This window comes from Vespula pensylvanica, chromosome 21 (genome assembly GCF_014466175.1).
Source record: "Vespula pensylvanica isolate Volc-1 chromosome 21, ASM1446617v1, whole genome shotgun sequence".
NCBI classification, from domain to species: domain Eukaryota; kingdom Metazoa; phylum Arthropoda; class Insecta; order Hymenoptera; family Vespidae; genus Vespula; species Vespula pensylvanica.
Window position 1 is genome coordinate 864444 of NC_057705.1, and position 22011 is coordinate 886454.

At 31.0% G+C, this 22011-nt stretch overlaps 5 protein-coding genes across 10 annotated transcripts in view; 2 read left to right on the plus strand and 3 right to left on the minus strand.

The window, feature by feature from the left end:
- Positions 1–4927: 4927 nt before the first annotated feature.
- Positions 4928–6861, minus strand: LOC122636345 (vitellogenin-like). 2 transcript variants are annotated; one of them, XM_043827480.1, is made up of 3 exons: positions 6588–6861; positions 5654–6366; positions 4928–5539 (listed from the first exon to the last, which is right to left on the minus strand). In XM_043827480.1, the coding sequence occupies exons 1-3, from the start codon at positions 6616–6618 to the stop codon at positions 5240–5242; spliced, it is 1044 nt and encodes a 347-aa protein (XP_043683415.1). In that variant the 5' UTR covers positions 6619–6861; the 3' UTR covers positions 4928–5239. The 2 variants fall into 2 exon arrangements, with proteins under 2 accessions (XP_043683415.1, XP_043683414.1); XM_043827479.1 differs by lacking the exon at positions 6588–6861 and having other exon boundaries at positions 5654–6490.
- Positions 6862–7005: 144 nt separating this feature from the next.
- LOC122636346 lies at positions 7006–8492 on the minus strand. The gene is made up of 3 exons (XM_043827481.1): positions 8333–8492; positions 7446–8110; positions 7006–7347 (listed from the first exon to the last, which is right to left on the minus strand). The coding sequence occupies exons 1-3, from the start codon at positions 8436–8438 to the stop codon at positions 7147–7149; spliced, it is 972 nt and encodes a 323-aa protein (XP_043683416.1). The 5' UTR covers positions 8439–8492; the 3' UTR covers positions 7006–7146.
- Positions 8493–8948: 456 nt separating this feature from the next.
- Positions 8949–10957, minus strand: LOC122636347. Of its 2 annotated transcripts, XM_043827483.1 has the most exons (5): positions 10831–10957; positions 10215–10667; positions 9991–10073; positions 9319–9591; positions 8949–9279 (listed from the first exon to the last, which is right to left on the minus strand). In XM_043827483.1, the coding sequence occupies exons 1-4, from the start codon at positions 10859–10861 to the stop codon at positions 9364–9366; spliced, it is 795 nt and encodes a 264-aa protein (XP_043683418.1). In that variant the 5' UTR covers positions 10862–10957; the 3' UTR covers positions 8949–9279; positions 9319–9363. The 2 variants fall into 2 exon arrangements, with proteins under 2 accessions (XP_043683418.1, XP_043683417.1); XM_043827482.1 differs by having other exon boundaries at positions 8949–9282; positions 9321–9591; positions 9991–10667.
- Positions 10958–15155: 4198 nt separating this feature from the next.
- LOC122636353 lies at positions 15156–16571 on the plus strand. Of its 2 annotated transcripts, none has more exons than XM_043827492.1 (3): positions 15156–15311; positions 15861–16294; positions 16327–16571. In XM_043827492.1, exons 1-2 carry the CDS (start codon positions 15309–15311, stop codon positions 16257–16259), a joined length of 402 nt encoding a protein of 133 aa, XP_043683427.1. In that variant the 5' UTR covers positions 15156–15308; the 3' UTR covers positions 16260–16294; positions 16327–16571. The 2 variants fall into 2 exon arrangements, with proteins under 2 accessions (XP_043683427.1, XP_043683426.1); XM_043827491.1 differs by having other exon boundaries at positions 15861–16286; positions 16319–16571.
- A 1479-nt stretch (positions 16572–18050) lies between these two features.
- Positions 18051–22011, plus strand: part of LOC122636341 (ataxin-7-like protein 1) — a 4991-nt gene continuing 1030 nt past the window's right edge. The window contains exons 1-7 of one of the 3 annotated variants that reach the window (XM_043827469.1): positions 18051–18100; positions 18224–18504; positions 19378–19434; positions 19507–19611; positions 19690–20453; positions 21803–21853; positions 21950–22011. The exon at positions 21950–22011 is cut by the window's right edge and continues 1030 nt beyond it. In XM_043827469.1, coding sequence (XP_043683404.1) covers positions 18420–18504; positions 19378–19434; positions 19507–19611; positions 19690–20453; positions 21803–21853; positions 21950–22011 — 1124 coding nt within the window. In that variant the 5' untranslated portion in view covers positions 18051–18100; positions 18224–18419. Of the gene's footprint in view, positions 18101–18122; positions 18505–19377; positions 19435–19506; positions 19612–19689; positions 20454–21802; positions 21854–21949 lie in introns of those variants that run through there. The other 2 variants (XM_043827468.1, XM_043827470.1) reach the window with 2 other exon arrangements.

A 22011-nucleotide genomic window follows, 5' to 3' on the forward strand; every position in this document is an offset into this window, starting at 1 on the left:
TTTGTATTATTTTGTTTTTTTTTTGTATTTTATTTTTTGTATCTTTTTTTTGTATTTTATGTTTTGTATCTTTTTGTTTCTTTTTTATATTTTTTTTTCTTCTATTACTCTAATAAACGATTAATTTATTATTATTTCATTATTTCTTTGTAATAAATGTTTTGGCAGTTAGACAGAAGACACGAATGTTTCTTTTTATTTTATTTTTTGTATTATTTTATTTTTTTTTTTTGTATTTTATTTTTTGTATCTTTTTTTTGTATTTTATGTCTTGTATCTTTTTGTTTCTTTTTTATATTTTTTTTCTTCTATTACTCTAATAAACGATTAATTTATTATTATTTCATTATTTCTTTGTAATAAATGTTTTGGCAGTTAGACAGAAGACACGATATGTTTCTTTTTATTTTATTTTTTGTATTATTTTATTTTTTTTTTGTATTTTATTTTTTGTATCTTTTTTTTGTATTTTATGTTTTGTATCTTTTTTTTTTTTTTTTTTTTGTTGGTCCATTTATATATGTATCCATTATATATGTTTCCATTTATATATGTATCCATTTTGTATTATACATTTGTTTTTTTTGCTATAACTTTGGTCTTTTCATTATCATGGTTTAATAGAATCTTTAAATTCAAATAAATTTAAAATAAAATCTTTAGTTTGATGTTTTAAATAAGTAAATAAATAGATAAAATAGATGTGATAAATCAGATGTACATTATCTTCTTGTATAATATTTTGTCAAAACATAATTTCTCTAAGATCGAACAAATGTCACATCATTTTATCAATATAATAAATATTTAAATAATAATTAAATTATAAATAATAATTTGAATTAATAATTTAAATTATAATATATCTGTTCAGACTCTATTCTCTAGTTAGTTCCTACAATATCGTTCAGATATTCTCCGAAATACGTCTTTCTTCTTTTTTTGTATATATATTAAAGTATATATATTTTTGATAATAAATATATAGATATCTATGTATACATGTATATATATAAAACGTGATAAAAACTGTATATATTTATATATATGTATGAAACATGATAAAATGTATATATGTTGTATATATGTTTATATAATATGTATATAGATAGATAGATAAGTATATAAATAGACAGACACACATACACACATACACATATACACACGCATATAATACATATATATATGTATTATATTTCTATAGTAATTTTCTTTATGTAATTTTTCTTTTTTGTTTCTTTTTCTTTTTCTTTGATTTCTATCTTACTATAGAAATATAATACATATATATATGATTACTATAGAAATATAATACATAAATATATATATATATGTATTATATTTCTATAGTAGTTTTTTTTTTTCTTTTTCTTTGATTTTTATATTATTATAGACATGTATAGATATATATATGTATGTATACTATAGAAATATAATACATATATATGTATTATATTTCTATAGTAATTTCCTTTATATAATTATTCTTTTTTTTTTTTAAATTAATTTTCATTGGTCGAATATAGAGCGGTTCTGGATGCGTGTACACTGTCGAAAGAAAAATATTGATTGATTCTGTTCACATGATAATCGAAACATTCGTTCGTATCACGTTCAGTTGGATTCGATCTCATCAATCGGTAATTTGTGTTGAGATTTAAACCAATTCGTATCTTTATATCGGTGTTAAGGAAAACAAACTCTGTCATTTTAAGGATTTCGTTAAAATTAAGTCGTTCGTAAAAAGAGCCAATTTTGCACATAGCCAAATCCTTCAATTTCATTTTGTTCATAAGATCTCTCAAAAGAACGAGCCCTTTGTAGAGATCTTCGTAAGTTGGCCGGTTATAAACATTCTTTTTATAAACAATATGAAACATGTGCGTGTAATTTTCCGGATTAAGGGATCTAACAATAAATGGAAAATCTACTACGTTCATACGAATGATCGAATTAGGAAACAAATTTATTTCGCGCATATAGTCTCTAATGTATCTGTGATAGGAATAAAAATTTGCGGTGATTACGTGTGCGAAAGGAATGCCAAGTTTCAACGGATTCGATTGGTCTACGATAACTTTTGGATTAAAAATTTCATGTCTGCTTTGATATTCGAGATATTCCTGATAGGAAAATGAACTGCGCGGATAAAGGTAATCGTGATATAAATATTTGTTCGTATACCAACTGAAAGTGTTTATCGAATGCTCCTCGATCTTGTGTATGCATTTGTTAAGTAAATTTTTCAAATTTTGATTGGCCAATGAATTATGAAAAGTGAAACCGTAGAAATTTGACTGAAACGGTATTACACATTCACGATCGACTAATTCGAACCAATTGCTATTATTTGCCGAATGATTTTTAACATTTTCATGCTGATATCTTACTTCTGACGTTGCCACTTCTTTAGGTTTCCAACATATATTGATCATCGCACATTTGATAATGTCCGCGTTTTTCGCACTTACTGTAGTTAGTTTTTGAAGATTTAGCTCCAAGAGGATCTCGTTTTGCGTTGTTGTTACGTAGTCTATGCAATCCTCTAACTGTCCTCTTTCTATCTCCAGGTTTTCAGCTAATCTGGACAAAAATTCATCGATCGTTCCACTGTTTTCTTTCTTGTTATTTCCTATTGATATCTCATCGGTCGCGTTACGTTGATTTCTGTTAAATAGACGTCCGAAAAATCTTCGAAGTCTTTGCCATCTTGTCTCGTTGTCGTCGTTGCTATTGTGATCAGTGGTGTCCGTTATTAGGCCGTCGTAATGATTTTGCAAGCGTGAAATAATATCTTCTTGCGTCAGGTCAGATCCTTCTTGATCTTTGTTTATTTTCAAAAAGCTTATCGTATGCTTCTTATTTGATATGACATATCCCTCTAATATGGTCAGTTGTATCATCATGAGCGTTGTAAAAATAGGATATTCCCTTATTACCACTCTCAAGATATTTTTTATAAAGAAGGAATATTGGCAGAACAAGCATCTTTTCTTGTCTTGCCAACGTTGAGAATCTTTATAGGTCAATGGGATATTTTTCTTATCGTCCTTCTTAGCACCTCTTCTATCCCTCTTATTCATGGTTTCCATATCTTGAAAAAAAAGAAAAATAATGATAATCAATGTCTCATTCTTAAAATCTTTAATCGTTAGAAAGAAAAAGTGAATTAATTTGTTTAAACGATATGCTAATTTTATTTGACGATTATTTTTTTAAATCTTAACGATTCCGTTTTCTCCCGTAATGTGTGATACAAATTAAGATTCACAAATTTTGTTAATTTTGCTCGGATTTTATTCACAAACACGATGATTAATTAATTTTTCAAATATTTTAGATATATGCATTCGTGCACATGAGAATTTTATTATTATCGAGCGACAATTAACGACACTTTTTGAGTATTTTAACACTTGTATCACTGTTAATGAATTTTTTTTTCACACAATTTGGTCGCAAATGTAAGGAAAGTACAAAAAAAAAAAGACACAAAAGATATAAAAAACAAACGAAAAAAAGGCAAAAAAGACAGAAAACCAAACAAAAAAAAAGACATAAAAGAAGAGAAACGAGAAAAAAAAGTACAAAAGTGAAGAAAATCGAAAGAAAAAAATAGCAAAAGCGAAAGAGAAAAAAAAAGAGCAAAAGCAAGCGAAAAACGAAGAGAAAAAAAAAAAGAGTAAAACCGCAACAAAAAAGAAAGAAAAAAACAGAAAAAGGAAATTGAAAAAGAAAAAAAGAAAAAAATGGAAACGAAACAAAGGAAACTAATCAAGATAATCGAAATAATTGAAGAAGGGTCGAAGCTTACCTTCCAAGATAAGGTAAACGACTGAGAGATCTTCGAAATCTTCTTCGCAAACAAGACGATAAATCTCGACAAGCACCAATAACAGGTATGACTACAGGTGTTCCGGCGCCTCTATTTAAATGCTGGAGAAAATTAAAGGGGGTGGTTTGATAATATTGGAAATATTATATCCGTATCCCTACTCCAATCCCTTCTCCCGTAGGAATAATACTTGCATCCACCTACCGTAGCATAGTGGGGGATGTTCTACCTATAGTAGACGAGTTCGATGGTTTGCCACATCCCTTCTAAAGCAATCTGCATCTGTATTTGTTAGCGATATCTCTGGTAGGGGTTGCGTTGAAATGCGCCTGTCCGTTCGTATACGACTGCGTTTTACTCCGCTTAGGAAGATGATCCTATAAGTGTGTAGTAGTATATTCCAAGGGTACTGGAACATGACAAGCTTTCATGTGGGTGGACGTGGTCTTTCACTATCTCCTTGTTTCGTGTCCATCCCTTACAAATCTCACGTAATTTATTCGCTATACCTCGTAAACGCACTTGACATTGAACTTCTTTCTCTGTTTTCCAATAGAAATTATTGCCGATTCAATAATTTCGATTAATGTCTTTAGCTTAAATCGATAATACGGAACATACATGTTCTTACGTAATATTTTAACACGATATAGATGTGCAGTTTTATCTTCTTTTTTTCTTTTTAATGTAATATATGTAGGATTGTTCTTTTCCTCTTTTTCTTTTTTTTTTTTTATATATATAAAAATATATATGCGTGTGTACTTTATTTTTATACATCTACCTACTAATGATACTTATACACAGCTACATACACATGTACTTGGTTTAATTTTTTATAACTTTCATAATTTTTCTTCTCTTGCTTTTTTTTTTTTTTTTGAATGTATCTTTTCGTATATATATATATATACTTAAATATATACGTAAATAATACTATAGAATTCTTTACAAAATTATTATACTTTTTGCCTTTTTTGATTTAAGTATCTAGCTATTCTCATAATTCTATAATGATTCTACGTAATTATCATATACGTATAAAAAGATTTTCTTTTCGTAGAACGTTTATAATATTCTTCCTTGTATATGTATGTGTACATATGTGTTTTATTAACATTTATGTATATCTATTCAATTTACATAATTGTAACTAACCGTATATATAAAACTTGTTCAAGATAACTTTTACCAAGATAAGACCAATCGTAAATATATTGCTTCGAGCTAACTTAAAGGATTATTCCAAGTTTCTTAATTGCGTTTATTAGACGAACTCGGAGTGTTACTCGTTTGTGTGATACGATTAATCTTGGAAGCCAAAGAAGTTACTTTTCAAACGCAATGGGAGAAACGTTAACATATCGATCGTTAAAACTACATAACATTTTGTAAGTACAACTATCATTTTTTTAAACGAAGAATCGATTTAAATTTGTCATGGTTTTCTAAAAATCTAATACTTCTACGTAACATTCGTTTGGTGTAATGATCAAAACTAGAATAAGTATGAATACTGGTGGAAGCTGGATTAGGAATCGTTGGTGGTAAATTTCGAGCGGGATTCACACTTTTTAAGAACAAAATAATTCTCTGACGTGACAATCCGACGTTCGATCCATTCATCGTTATTGGTACACCTTCGGAAATCGTTTCTGAAGAAAATCCTCTTTTGGATATGACCATCCTGGTCTTCGAGGATATCTAACAAAAAAAAAAAAAAAAAAAAAAAAAAAAAAAAAACAGAGATGAAAGAAAAAAGTTAATTCGTAATTTAAAAAAAAAAATATTAAATTAACGAAACAAAATTTGTTTTACCATCTCCATAAAAGTTCCTTTCTCGGTATCATCTCTACGACTCGTAGGAAATCCAAAGAAATAAATAGGCCTTCTTGGACAGTTTTTAGGATGTCTGATCTTTTCGATAATTATTTGACCATTTTGATCGAGTATATCTCTGTAACGTAATTCGTTCGAATCCAACAGAATCATTTCAAAATTCTTTTCTACGTGTTCCTCGTTTTCGTGATGTTTGCCGGACACGAGTACCTTTGAATCTAATTCGCAATGACCGAAATTAAAATTTTCGATCGTTTTAAACTTAGATTGTCCTTCTTTAAATTCAAAGCCAACGTGAAGTTGATTAACAATAGCTTTCGTTACATCCAATTTCCATCTTGGTATAGTTCTGCTTACAACGAGATTCTCGATACCACGAGAATCGTATCTTATTTCGAACGGTTCGCGATCGAAGGGACAATCGTTAACTGCAATTTGATGATTTCTTGACCATTCGCACGTTGAGTTATTGTTAATCGTTGAAAGGGTTACAACAGGATCTAAAAAATAACAGCTGAGAGCTTCGGTATCTTTAACGCGACATTTGAGCTCGTTCGAAATCGTCGAACAATAAATACGTCTTCCACGATCGATGTCAAATCGAGATAGATCTACGAGAACGTTAAACGTCATTTCTCCACCATATTGCCAATGATATTTTTCTTGAGGATGTTCTGGAGTTAATCGAGCAGCTGAAAATATATAATTATAATATCTATTGCTTTGCATATGGATTTGTACTACGAATGAAAATTTATTATTAATTGTAAAAAGTAGCAAAGAAAATAATTATGACTATATTATTCTTTGATAATAATAGTTATTATTGTTATAATTATATATGGAAAAAAAAGACGTATGTTATTATTTATCAACTTCATATTTTCTCTTCGATCGATATATATATACATACTTAAAAGAAATGGTAAAATGGTCACTAACATGTTCACTGTTATCACTCGACTAACTTAGACATCTTCTGATTCATCTCCTTTTTATAAGACAGATTAACCGATTCTTTCAACTTCTCCTTGAAAACAATTTCATTAACTAGCGTTTTCCGCGTAGATCGTGATCCTGGTTCCTCCGACGTCTAGCATATTGATCAGAGGCGTAATAGCGTATATTACTTTCCGACTCGCAATCACTCAGCTGAAAATTCTAATGAATTTCTAAGTACACATCACTAAATATTCGAAATATTCGATACGATCGCATTTGTTAGATACGATTTAATGATTTGGAATAGTTTAATTAATTCTTTAAATCGATATATTATTTATATTAATTATATTTGTCGAAATGATTTGTAAATCATCGATAGCCAATAATAATAATGAATCGTACGTTCACTTTATTTTATTAATTAACAATTAATTCGTTATTCGCGTTTTCGTGTAGTTTATCGATTATCTTTCATAACAAATGAATTTCTTTTCATCTCTCTCTTCGTTCTTGTCCCGACGACGAGTTTAAATCATAAAGCTGACCGACGTAGCATCGGGGATCAAAGGTATATCGTTTATCGGTGCAGATATCGTTTCCAGATTTAAGTTAATCTTCTCGTGGAACGTGAAATTCCTAGTTTTAGCCTTATTAGTTACTAAAAACTCGTTGACCGTGTAAGAAGTGTAGTTGGAATCCGATATGATTATACGACTCGTCGATGATTTCTGTAACAACAAATTTTCCCCATAAAAAATCGTATATGTATCTATGTATATATATATATATATATATATATATATATATATCAATCATGACCGCTTACTATAGTCACGGTGACGTCCCGAGGAAAATTAGTATATGCTGATTTGCTCGCAAAAAAATATACCCCGTGTTCGCAATCGTTGATATTCCTTCTCTTTTCAATTCTAAAAAATTCCGAAGTAACTTTATTTATTCCATTCATCGGTATTATCTCAAATTTTTCATCCTTCCATTGATTATCGTACGATAATCCGTGATAGAGCTCGATTTTAGCTGGACATTCGCCGAGAAACGATCTTTCGGTTGTCGTGAATATTCCATCTTGTTTGTTTCTAATATCTACACCGATATTTAATTGATTAACTATCGAACGTATCATATCGATTATCCATGGTTTCATATGTTTCGTAACGATCAGATTTTTAATTCCATTTTTGTCGAATATTATTTCGAAAGGTTCGTCGTCCATCCAAAGATCTTCGACAGTTTCTCGTGCCAACTCGTATAAAGCTTCCTCGTAAATTTGCATTTTTGCTGCTTCGAAACGACAATTCAAAGTATCGGGAACTCGCGGACGACATTTTAATGTACTGACAGCGTCGAATGCTTTTACATCAGTACTTGCACATGGTTGGCCTCCAGCCTTCTTTACGGTAATAATTTCTACTCGATAAGTGTATTCAGGTCCATGTAGGAGCGATTCGATATCGACCGAAATTCGGCTCGCTTGAAAGAAATTAAATAATCAAATGAAACGATGCCGAAGAAGAATAAATCGTAGAAATATGGGAAGGACCGGAGGAAATTTGATACGATAGTAAATTTATTCAATTTTCGATTAGAACTTATATATTCTTTGTCGTTTATTTCGAGTTTGAACGTCGATTTAATGATGCAAACATATGTGAAATATTTATTATTTATAATTGCGAGTTTATTAAAACTTACCTAGAAAAAATGGTAATAGCAACAACGTGATCATGATAACGTACGCTATGCAACTGCATTTAAGCTCTTCTCGTTCGCTCCTCTTATATGTACCTATTACCAACATACCCTGTTGACCCCTTAACGCGCTGTCATTTAATTAACCCTATACCTTCTCTCACTCCCTCTCTCTCTCTCTCTATCTAGGAAGCCAAGCTGATAATATGTAATCATCGACAATTTTATAATTTAACAGAATGTCGTCGAAATTTCTTCGAACTAAATCGCACGCATCCTTATCAGTTACATTTATCTATTACCTAATCGTTAAATCATCTTTTTTCTTTACTTTCTTTCTTTCTTTCTTTCTTTCTTTCTTTCTTTCTTTGCTTCTTTCTTTGTTTCTTTCTTTTTTTCTTAATTCGTATTAACTTTCCTTAATCTTCTTTTTATTTTTTTCTTTATCTTGCAAGAATGATTATTATTACAATTACTATTTTATTTATTTATTTATTTATTTATTTATTTTATTTTTTCCATGATTAATTGATACTAACTTTTGTTACAATTTTTTTTTTCGTTTATCTTTATTAGAAATTATTCTATACAATTATATTGTGCGTAGATAGATGTACAACTTTCTCTCTCTCTCTCTCTCTCTCTCTCTCTCTCTCTCTCTCTCTCTCTCTCTCTCTCCCTCTCTCTGTTTTGATTTCCGTGTCAGTACATTTAGGGGTAACTTCGTGAAATCAATAAATTGTAATAGTAGGGTTAAGCGCCCTTCTTGGATACGTAATCTTGACTTTAACGTGCTAAAATGATAGTTACATTAATGTGGAATTCTCAGTTATCGAAGTGATCAATATTTTCTATCGAGCATATTCTTTTAATCGAGTAAAATCTTTCTTTTTTATCTCAAAACGTTTCACCATCATTCTTTTTTTTTTATTAATTTTTATTTAAAAATAATTCGATGGTATTATATATCTCGTGTGTCTATCTTACAGATTTTTTTTTTCTTTTTTTTAATATCGTATAGAATTTAACAAATATTAATCCGTCTTGTAATTCGATCGAGTTTTCACGATGACATCGATGGTCGTCGGATTATATATCCATTTTGAACTACCTTGAGCCGGATGAATGGAATCGAGTGATATATATAAATGATCCAAAACATTACCAAGTTTTTTGTGCTCTTGATCGTATATATCAACGATATTTAATGTCTCGGTGGTGAAACAATTTTTCGAAATCCTCGTGTTACTCTCCGATGATATCTGAAAAGTATATTAGATTTAACATCGATCGTAATTTAAACTAATCGTGATAACGAATTTCGGATTCTTTTTATTTTTCCTTTATAATCAACCAAAGAATAATTATTTATTAGACCAACGTTCTCGAATGAAAATTGTTTTTCTTTTCTAACAAGAAAATATTCTTTCGAAAGAAAAATAATTTCGCGCGTCAAAACTGTAGTACTTATTATGCAATTAAATTCGAAACTTTCTATTAAAAATTAATGACGCATCGACGAATGACGATAGATCAAACGAAAATAATTTTCTTTTAGTACCTGTCAAAAAATAAATCACTCGTACTAATGTTAATTTAAAAAAAGAAAACAAAAAGAAATGCAGTAAGTTTAATCAATCGATTTGAATGAGAATTCTTACCAAACGATCCGTAGTGTTTTCGAAAATAGTACTGTGAATATCCCTTCCAATAAAATAGTATAAATCAGGTGGAGCACATTGATCTAGAACAATTTGCCTCTTGATTCGTATAATCTCGTCGTCGTTTAATTTCGAATCGATAAGTAACACCAAATCGAATTTCTTATTATCGCAATAATTATTAACTTTCGATCGTAGAATTTTGTAATCGGCCGGGCACTCGCCCATAAAAAAAATCTGTTTCTCTTGAAAATTATCATCCTTTTGATCTAAATTGGTTGCAATGTTAAGTTGATTAACGATCGTTCTAAACATGTCGATTAAAATCTGATTCATGAGTTTATCATCCTTTTCTACTAGATAATGATCGATCCCATTTTGATGAAATTTGATTACGAAATTATTAACACTGAAGTTAAATCGTTCGTAGCTCGTGTTCCTCGCTGGTAATGCACCTTCACGATCAAATTTTTTCGATGACCATTTACCGATTTTGGCATCTTCGAAATGGCAAATCAAATAATCCTCTCTCGGTAAACATTTCAATGTCATTAATAAAGCTTTACCCATGTAGCGACCCTTTTCTTTTTCGAGATCCGAGATTATGCTCCAGTGTACGGAAAATGAATACTCCGGTCCATTGTACCAAGCATCGTCGTTGATTATCAAATTCGTGGCTGAAAATTATATGCATATATATATATATATATGTGTGTGTGTTTGTATACATACGTATATCGTTGACATTTCTTTTTTCTTTTTCTTTTTCTTTTTCTGTTGCATCAAACAAACGATAGGAGATTATTATTAGAAATTAATTGAATTTGTGACCTTACCGACCTAGGAAGAACGGTATCAGAATGAAGTTCATGGCGGTACTGTCTATAAATAACGTCTGTATTATTCAACAAGTTCCTTTTATATATACTCGGCAAATGACATTGATAGCTTCACAGTATCTCACAATTTAATCCAATCAAATTCATCGCTAATATCGTTTAAATAAAATAATGCTTATTCTTTTACCTTTTAACGCTAACGCGCGATCAGTACGTATAATTTTTTTTATTTTTTATTAATATTTAGAAAAGAATAAAGAAAAGAGAAGATTATGTATATACGTATGTATTTTTATAGTCATCCTCTTTTATCTAACGTTGATATATAGAATATGTACGTATCTTGTTCCTCAAGACCACATGATTCTTATCAATCTCGAAGAAAATAATTTAAGAAATATTAATCGCTCGATTAATAATGCGTTCGAGTAAATGAAAAATAAAATAATAAAAATAATAAAATAATACAAACAACAATAATAATCAACAGATATTGAAGATTGATTCGAATCGACGTAGTAAGATTCGTAACGTAACTCTCTCTCTCTCTCTGTCTCCATCGAGTACACTTGACCGAAGGCTCGATACAACGAAGTAATGGCAATGACCTTGAATTAAATGTTCTATGTGCATACGTTCAAATATTATAACCAATTACCTCCTGCTACATTAAACGGAAAATTATGTCAACATTCTGCTGTTGGTAGAGACACCTCATTGTAATTGTGTCTCGATCAAGGTTTTAACTCGTAAATTCATAAAAATCGATAGTTTAGACACATACGCTATTGTCAAATCATCTATTGATATGTTTATTATATAATCTTATCGTTAAATGTATGTATTGTTTTATTTCGTGAAAAATCTTTTTATAATTTTTCAAATCTGTCGAATAAGCTTAGTTTATGCATGGAAATGAATTGTGAGAAATTTGTTGTAAGCCTTAAAATAGGCAACTACTTTTACAAAGTAGTTTTTTTAAGTCTCGCAATATGCAACCATTCGTACACGAGATTTAATACGCCTTCGAACATGCAACCCTTTACACGAGATTATATACGCCTCGTAATATGCAACCTGTTGTACAAGAATATTTTTTTTTTCCTCCGTTTAATTATTATTATCAATCTCGAGTCTATCGCGACCTTCAATAGAATTTTACTTTTTTTATTTATTTTTATCATATAAATCAGCATTGTCATCTTGTGGCAAATAAAAGGAAGGAAATAGATTGTATGCTCGGTTGCTTGTTTTTAGGAACTCATTGCGTCTTGTTTCTTAATGGCTTTTAAAAATTTATTCATTTGATAATTTATTCTTGAGGCATTTTCCTTTAATACCGAGAAATTTTCTGTCATCATTATAAATTATGATTCGTGGATCTTTACCGTAATTTGTATTCCTTTCATTTCTAGTCTCGTTAAGTTTTCTCTCTCTCTCTCTCTCTCTCTCTTTACATTCAATTTTCCATTACATTCGAAATAATGAAAAATAGTAATTAATTGTCGATAAGTCTTTCTTTTCTTTTTCTTTCTCGAAGCAAATGAAACAGGTTTTTAGTTAAGTATCGACAATTTATATTTCCTTCCTTTGGAAAAAGCTTCGTTATATTACATTTGTCCATTTTTATTGTTTATATACTTTAGAAACAAAAAGGCACATAAAGATAATTGATAATTTATTACAAATATTCGAAGATTAATATATCCATAATGTTTCGAAGAAAGGAAAAAAGAAAAAAAAGAAAAGATAAAAAAAAAAAAACAAAAATAAAGCAGAAAATAAATAAAAAAATAGAAATGTATATGTATCGAGAAAATGGGTTATGCTTTTAGATAAGAATATAAGCAACTCGTGAAACAAAGTATATTGTCTTATCAATGTTGCAGTTACAGTATAAATCACTTATAGAGATTATGTCTGTTAACTACGTACTCTCTCTCCTTCTCTCTCTTTCTCATACGCGCACACATATTTTTAATCACACAAATATCTGTCTTTTTTTTTTTCGAAAGAAAAGAGAATCATTCGAGTTTTTACATCAATTTAAATTTTTATTCGAGAATCGGTTTCAATATCTATACCTCTCTCTCTCTCTCTAGATAATCTATATATATATATATCTCCTTTCTTTTGTTCTTTCATTCTATCTATTCGTTTCCTTCTTTCTTTCTTTTTTTCTTTCGTTTATCTTTTTCCTGTCGACAATTATTTATAGAAACGTTAACGCATACGTAAGTTTCTAATCGGTATCACTTAAATCCCAGAAAAAAAAGTGAAGTAGATATGAAGAAAAACCATAAAGTAGATATGAAATTTCATCATTTCGATAAGAATAATAATGAGAGATCCTTAACCCGTAAAACAAACATATAAAGCGTTTGGAATCATCGGGAAAAACCTGATCGTCGGAACTGCAAAACATTTAGTATATCGATCTGTCGAGATTTTTAGTATCGATATATGAAGAGTATAGTAAATGTGATTTAATACGTCAATTCGACCATGACACGATTTTTTTCTCTTTCTCTCTTTTTTTTCCTTTTCTTTTTTTTTTTTCTATTACGTACGATTTAGATAACAGATACATTTTTTATCTACGAACTCGATGAATTCTACGAATTCGAGCTTCAATGGCAGGACTAAGAAAGAATCGTTTGGATCATTCCACACGTGAGAAACGTGAGAAAGATTTCTGTTTGTTCTTTTCTTTTCTTCTTCTTTTTTTTTTTATTTCTTATTTTTTCTTCTTCCTTTTTTTCTCTCTTTTATCTGCATCGTTCGACCTTCTGGTATTTCCGTTCGCTTATACGAATGATTGCGTGTTAAGGAATAACGTTACTCTTTCTTATTGTTATGAAACTTAGATAAATTTTCGAAAGTATACAAGATATTCCATTTTTTATATTCGATTGAGTCAAATTCGAAATAATTGAAAAAAAGTAAAGTAAAAGATTTCATCGCGTTCCAAAGATTTGTTAAATCTGTTGCGTCGTATTTAATCGTATGGTAATCGTAAAATTTTATCGACAAATTAGTTTCGTATTAAATCTATACAACTCGGATTCATTTTTATGTGATATTATATAATTTGATAATTTTGTAATATCGTATATGGTACTATTTGAATATGTAGAACGACGGATATGAAATAAAACTAGTTCGTACTAAGGCTGACTGACGAACGTGTATTTCGCCTTTAAGGGAACTGATTACGATTTATCTCTTAAAGTAACTAGTTTGTAAAAGATATGTGCGTGTGCGCGCGATACAAAATGTCCACGATGTCAATAAAAGAATGCGTTTCACTGTTCTTATCAACGAAACGTTATAGAAAGGCTATAGATACGAATGAAAGTCAAGTTCACGGTTATATATTATTATTTCCCTTACATATATCGAACTGTATATGTATGCGTGTATCTATGTAGATATATATATATATATATATATGTGTGTGTGTGTGATGGAATATATGGGAATAAATATACGAGAGCTATATATTTTAAGAAGATACATATTTTAAAGAAGTATATATTGTAAAACTGTGTTAGAGAAACGTATTTTATTATAGAGGCATATTAAAACATATTTATATTAGGACTATATCAGAAATGTTAAAAAGGAAAAAAAAAACATATATATATATATATATATATATATACGTATATATTGTATGTGTAAATGTTGAAAAGAGAAAAAAATGTTAAAAAAAGAAAAAACAGTATATACATATATGTCTGTGTGTCCATGTATACGTATGAATATCAAAATAATTTTTCCGCTGCAAATTATAAAAAATATCATCAATGTAATTGGGTATGGACGTTCAATATCATTGACTATGGGTGTAGAAAATACATGCTTTTGTGTGTTTAGGAATTGATGGATCTGTATGTCATCCTTTTTTTTTTTTTTTTAAAGTGACAAAATAAATTAAAATGAATCTCAATCGTTATGCATTATAGGAAGCTTTAAGGATCTATTGCTGATGTGTTTATATGGTCAATACAAAAATACGTAATAGGCATTTCTTTTTATTTAAGAGATTGGTGTTATCTCTGTAAAAATTTGTGATTATTAAAAGAACTGTATTACTCTCTCTCTCTCTCTTTCTCTCTCTCTCTCTCTCTCTCGCTCTCTCTCTCTCTCTCTCGCTCTCTCGCTCTCTCGCTCTCTCTCTCTCTCTCTCTCTCTATCTTTCTTTTCCTCTTTATCTATTCAATCGACCGCGGGAAGTTACAGCAAACTTCCCCATGCGTCGATGTTATGTATCTTTCGTACGCATTTAAAAACTAAAAGTAGTGGGGAAATCAACGACAATTTATATACGAGAAGAACATCGCTCAATGTCGTATGTTCACTCATAACGTTTTTAACTGGTAAGTGGAAAGGTTGTTCGAGAAGCAAGATTCTATCCTTGAAATTCCATTCGTATCTTCCGATTTAATTTTCTGTTTTTCTTTCAACTGCATCGTCATGGTAAGTGCGCTTTCAAAATTTTGTTGTTTTCTTCTTCTCACGCTCATATCATTCTCACGTATCATTAATTTCGTGAAATTCATCAGTTCAATATTATTTCTAAACAAGAACAGAGTCAAATTTTTGTCGTATTACATTTCGTTAATTACATATAAATTATTCAAAATTCTTATATCAAAAATCAATATAAGAGATTTATAATAGGAATTAATTTTAATAGCGAACGAAACTCGATTACATCCATCTTTTGGACAATTTTTGAATAACATAAATCGCATATATATATATATATATATATATATATATATATATATACTGCAAAATTGGACATTATTTATCGTCCAATCATATTGTTTTATTTAGTTAAGAGTTCTTAGTCACAGTTTACATATTTATAAGTTAAACAACATTTCTAACAAACGATCTTAATACCAGTTTACAAATTTATTATTATCATAGTTTCATATGTTGCATTTTCATGTATTGCACGTACATACTCGAAACTTGTTTTTGAAGAATGTAATTTCTTGAAGAATATTTTTTTTTTAGATGAAATTCGTAGTACTTATAAGTACAATGGCCAGTTTGGTTTATTCTCAAAGACCACCATATGCAGGTACGAGCCACCGTTATCCAGTAGTATTTCCTCAATATATAGAAACAGCCCTAACAACAGCAGAAGCAACAGGCAATGTTGGAAATCGAATTGATATTGAAAGTGGAATTTCTACGACGATTAGAGTACCAATCGATTTACCAGTCGATGCGTTAGGTGACATCGATCTTGTTAATAGAATTAAAACCTGGCCTAGAGACAAACAACCATTTTGGTTTATCAATTGGCAACAGATTCAAGCACATCGAGGTGATCCAACTAACACCGTTCAAACAACTCAACGGTCGCAACAAGAACAATCTCAAAGACGAAGCAGATCATTCTATAAGTAAACGAAAACTAGACAGTACTTTTTTTTGATATATATATATATATATATATATATATATATATATATATATTTGCGAATCCTGTTTCTGTGATAGTCAAACTTTTATGTATTTTTTTTCTCTTCTTTCGAGAACGTTTCGATTGATAGATCCATGCAGAATCGATCATTTCGTTCGTACTGTCTCTCATATCACATAACTGTTGTATTAACATAAAGAGAATGTTCTTTTTTCTTTTATGTCTGGAAAAAGATTATATTGTAAAAAGGAAAAAGGAGAAATATTAAATAAGAATTTCTTTATTGAAAGAGTAAATTTGTTCCTTCTTTTTTCACCAATGATGTTTTACCACGTTGAAATATAAGCAATATCGATGTTTAAAATGTGAAATGGAATAAAGAAATAAAAATATTCATAATGTTTTATTATGAATAAATGAAAAAGAGATGAAATGCAAAGATACATAATTTCGATTTGAATACTCCCTACCATCGAAAGACGATCGTAGGAACCAATGAGAACGAAGCATTGAATATGATGTAGTATTCGTGTAGTCTAACTTGTACATAGGGTTAACCATAAACTCGTACTATATTTTTTACGCCATCTTACGTTTCTATGGAGTAAACCTATCTTATATCCAGTGCATCCTAGTCGTAGCTTATCCGCACTCTGTTCAAAAGCCATTCTGCTCTTGACGTTGACCGGACGAACAGAAGGAAATTAATAAGTTTCGCTGATATCGATAGAAGGATGTTTCCAAATTTTGGAAGAGATTTTGCACCTAGCACTTCTTTTGCGGCTCTTGACGCTTTAGCTGAAGAAGTAGCGAGGAGGCTTGAAGAATTGAGAGATATGGAGACGGATGAAGAAGAATATAAGAATGAAGAGATAATAGAAGAAGAAATGGGAAAAGAAGCGCAGAAACGGGAGAGAGAAAGAAATGAGGAGCAAGATAGCGATGAAGAAGAAAGCAAGAAGAAAAAAGAAGAGGAAAAGGAGATGGATGAGGAAGACGGAGAGAAGGTAGAACAAGAAAAAGAAGAAGAAAAGATAGAAGAAGAAGAAACGCGAAAGAAAGAAGAAGAAGGGGAGTTAAACGAGGAAGAAGTGGAAGAAGATTTAAAAAAGAAAGAAGATGAGGAAGACGAGGAAAAAAAGTTAAAGAAAAAAGAAGATAAGGGAGAAGAAGATCTAAAAAAGAAAGAAGATGAGGAAATAGAAACGGATGAAGAGGATGAAAGAAAGAGGATTGAAGAAGAGAGAAAGAAGGAGAGGGAAGAAGTATTAAAGAGGAGGAAGAAAAACGAAGATTCAAGGAAGAAGAGAAAGAAGCAGAGGGAAGACGAAGAAAAGAGGAAGAAGAAAAAGGAAGATTTAAGGAGGGAGAAACAGGTAATTGAGAGGAATTTGAGAAAAGAACGAAGGAAGAAGAAAAGAGAAGAGGAAAGGAAAAAGAGAGAAAAGGAAGAAAAGAATAAGGAAGAGAAAGAGATGGATCGAGAAGAGAACGAATGGGAGAAGATGGATGAAAACATAGAAGAGAAGTTTAAAGAAGAATCTGATGAAATGCAAGTGATAGAGGGCAAACTTGCGAGCGAAAGACCAATTGAAGAAAAAAAGAAAAAGGAGCAAAGACGCGATGAAAATAAAGAGAAAGAAAAAAAATATGAAGAAGAAAAAAAGGCGGAAAATATAAGTGCGGGCAAAAAAGAGGCAAAGAAAGGACGTAAGAAAGAAAAGGAACGCGGGGAAGGAGAAGGAGAAAAAATGCACGATGAGAAGAAGAAGGGAGAGAAGGAGTAGGAGAGAGGAAGTGAGACAGAGCAGAGGAGCGAGGAAGGGTGAGTGAGCGAGAGAGAGAGAGAGAGAGAGAGAGAGAGAGAGAAAGAGAGAAAGAAAGAGAGAGAGAGAGGGAGATTGTAAAAAAAAGGATAGAAGAGTCTGTGTTTTATCGTCCTATAAAGTGAACCAATGAACGCGTTTCACCGGCGTACGAGGGAAACGCTGAAACGAAAAAGAAAAGAACAATTATTAAGCCAGCCACGGCGTGCCTGACAATTCGAAAACGCGGAACATTTCGAAAAACAACATTATCGTTTTGTTTTACATATTCGTGAGAGAACGCATCGCGTTTCATTGACAACGCGAGCGCCACTGGCAATGTCGGGAAGTGACAGTCCAACGTTTTTTCACGGCCAACCCTGGTCCAATTGGATCGAAAGAATCGGAAGGGATAAACCATTAAGTAAGTTCGTTTTATTTTATTTCCTAGAGGTAAGAAATCTGACATTTTCGTCGAGCCAAAGAACGTCCAACCTCCCACGAAATTTCGTTTCCATGATCTAACCTCACTTTCTTTCAGCTCCTTCTTCTTTTTTTTTTCCCCTCAAACTCCTCCCTCCTATCTCTTCTCTTCCTCGTCCTTCTGCTCTTTTTAACTTGCATCTTCCTGTTGATCTTCTTTTTTTCTTCCAATTCTTTCTTTCTTTCTTTATTTTTATTAATAGCTTGGTATCGTCGCTGCTGTTATTGATTTATTTCTTTAGTTCTGTATTTCTTTACTTTTGTATTTCTGGATTCTTTTATCTCTTCGTTTCTTTGTCTACATTATATTATAATTTCATTTGTTATTGACATCTGCAATGATTACGTACACTTCAAGGATAGCGCATTGTTCTGTACCGTCGATTGTCTTTTGCTTTCCACAATCGTTATTGTTTTAAACTTACGTAAGTAGAAAGCCCTGCGTTTGAAGTTTATGTCAACGTCAGTTGCACTCTCTGGGATCTCTATCGTTTATCGGATAATAGCTTAGTTAATTACTCTATTAGAATTTATTGCAAGATACGACCAAAGGGAAAATACTATCGATTTCATGTTATCGATTCGTGTTATTAATATAAATAAGAAAATTACAATTCAGATTGATGTATCAATGGGAAATATAAGATTCCTTTTTTGAATATCTTTATTGTTCTTACTTAAATGCTAACTTACGTAAGTTGTATTAAAAACTTGTTATAAATTAATAAAATGTTTTTGCATATAGAGTTGAATTTAATTTCAATTTAATTAAAACTAATAATTTAATTAAAACAATTGGGATTGTATATTTTAGGTGATGAAGAATCAGAAGCAAAACCAACAAGTACAGTTACTCGTCTTTCTGCAGAAGGTAAATAAATTTATATCTTTTGGACAAATTTAATATTCTCCAAACGTTCTAATGAAAATAATTCTTTTTCAGACATCGATCTCTATGGATTCTGTCCAGAAAGAGATACTTTTTATGGAGTGGTCTGTGAGATATGCAACGCCATAGTAAAGCCACAAGCTCTTATTCAGCATATGGGTTTGTGTCTGCCTTTATATAAGATATAATAATTTTTATTCTATTAATAATTTAAATGGAGATTATGTAACATTGTAGAGAGTCGACATCCAAGCGGTGCAGGCAATTTCCCAACCCCTTCTTTACCTACAACGAAACCTACAGTGAAAACGCCTTATTGTAAAGTATCTAAACTGAAGAAAACGCAATCTGCATCTACGCAAAATTCGAGCAATACTAAAGTGATTCATACGTCAATAAAACGCACTTCAACGACAGAAACGCAACAACAGCAACAACAGCAGCAGCTGCAGCAACCTAGTAATACCTCATCAACGTCATTACCAGTTTCATCTTCACCTAGATCACCATTAGAAACTACGTTGCAAACTGTACAAACGGCTACGACCAGTACGGGCAGCGGTTCAATAGCTTCGTCGAGTCCGGTTAAAAGTCCTGGTAACAGTGGACAAACTAGACGGAAAAGGCTTAAAACGGATCGTTCGCTTCTCAAAGATCGCGAATATGATCCTGATCGACATTGCGGCGTATTGAATGAGGAAACCGGGAAACCGTGCACGAGGTCGCTCACGTGCAAAGCCCATACAGTATCATTGCGTCGTACCGTTATTGGTAGAAGTAAAACATTCGACAAATTACTCGCTGAACATAGAGCAGCCAAGGAAGTACCGACTAGTACAAGAACAACGAAATTATCAGTAACTGGTACCGTCGTTTCACTATCATCACCGTCGGTCAATGCGTTGTCGTTGACAACAATAGCTTCTACCACGAATATTGATTCCGAAGCACCGAGTTCGCCTCCTGTATTATCATTGCCAGACACCTACCCACTGCCAAAGGTAAGAATACGAGTTTAATCTTATCGACGAGATTAGTATTATTATTTTATTTTTTCATTTTTTTGTTTCATATACGTATATATATATATATGTATGTACATTTTATTTATTTATTTATTTATTTATTTATTTACTTATTTATTTTTTGTTATTATTCAATGTCTAAAAATGATTCTCGTCGTGTGACTATTATTTGTGATGGTGTTTTGTGTAAACACACGTTCTTTTCATTTTTATTTCTTTATTTTCTTGTTTCTTATTTTCATTTTCATTTTTATTTTTATTTTATTTATTTATTTATTTATTTATTTTTTTTTTTTCTGTAGAAATGAAAGTTTTTTTATATATTTCAACGGAATCATCAGAGATAATTAGTTTTCTCGGACTCTCAAGTGGCTTTTAGCAAGCATGTTCTCGACTCGGAGAATCTAGATCTTTTCCGATATAGAAACTGCGACTCGTTCGATCATTCTCCTCCTTCTTCTTCTTCTTCTACTACTTCTTGTACGTCTATTTATGGTTTGTTCTAAAGAACATTGCTTCTTTTGCTAAATATCAATTTGTATATCATATTCGTGCCGTCTATTCTATCAGTAGAACGCTTTAAAACTTTCATTTCTGTTCATCTTAGGAATTACAAATTATGTTACACGACGCAAGAAAAATGCTGAAAGTAGGATAACGATATAGAGACGTAAGTTTTTTTTTCCCCATGGATGAAGATTTACGTGTTTCTATGTTTTGATTTGAAAGTATATAAATAAATATATACATGTATATATATATATATTTATTTATTTATCTTTATATATATATATATATTATATAGTTTTAGGATTGTGGAGGTCCATAAGCTTTTAGAAATTTAGAACGTTTTTCCGTCTCATGGGGCTTTCGTTCGTTTCTTCTTCTTGTTAATGGCCAGTAGAAGGGGGTGTTGTATCATTATTATTATTGTTTTTTTTTCTTTTTTTTATTTTTATTTTTTTTTTTTCCCCACAATAAAGTACATATACTCGGTCAAGAAGTATGTATTTCAAAAAACAGAAAAAGAGAATTGTGAAGCCAAACAGAAAAGATGGAGGAGAAAAGAAAGAAAAGAAAGGAAAGAAAGAAAAAAAAGAGAAAGAAAAAAAGAAAGAAAGAAATAAATAAAGAGAGAAAGGAACAAAGGAAAAGAAAAAAGAAAGAAAAAAGAGAGAGAGAGAGAGAGAAAGAAAAAGAAAAAGGAGAGAGAGAGAGAGAGAGAGAGAGAGAGAGAGAGAGAGAGAGAGAAAGAAAATTAGTGAGAAAAAGAAAGTTAGAGGAGGGTGTCGGTTGATACTTGTTTTCTGTTTTTGTTATTACAGGCTGTTGATTTGCTTTATCGGTGTCTGGCCCCGCATGGCTCCACTAAACCTGTAAGGCATGGTTTCTTTTGGGCACTTTAACGCCAAACATCCTCCTACTGGGCCCTACGATTCTTATTTCGAGTCGTCAACGCTTATCTTTTTTAGACCAAGCTCGAAGAGGAGTTCGGTAACGAGGAACTACGGAGCCTAGAGTCGTCCTTGGTTGA

Bases quoted from the DNA above. Each gene is read 5' to 3' on its own strand.
- LOC122636345 (XM_043827479.1), bottom strand. From the start codon at position 6,403: ATGCAAAGCAATAGATATTATAATTATATATTTTCAGCTGCTCGATTA. The intron at 5,540-5,653 runs GTAAAACAAATT...TTTTTTTGTTAG, and splicing joins AAGGAACTTTTATGGAGATG to ATATCCTCGAAGACCAGGAT.
- LOC122636346 (XM_043827481.1), bottom strand. From the start codon at position 8,438: ATGTTGGTAATAGGTACATATAAGAGGAGCGAACGAGAAGAGCTTAAA. The intron at 8,111-8,332 runs GTAAGTTTTAAT...ATTTCTTTCAAG, and splicing joins GCTATTACCATTTTTTCTAG to CGAGCCGAATTTCGGTCGAT. The intron at 7,348-7,445 runs GTAAGCGGTCAT...TTGTTGTTACAG, and splicing joins GGGACGTCACCGTGACTATA to AAATCATCGACGAGTCGTAT.
- LOC122636347 (XM_043827482.1), bottom strand. From the start codon at position 10,861: ATGAACTTCATTCTGATACCGTTCTTCCTAG. The intron at 10,668-10,830 runs GTCGGTAAGGTC...TATAATTTTCAG, and splicing joins TCTGATACCGTTCTTCCTAG to CCACGAATTTGATAATCAAC. The intron at 9,592-9,990 runs GTAAGAATTCTC...TATACTTTTCAG, and splicing joins AAAACACTACGGATCGTTTG to ATATCATCGGAGAGTAACAC.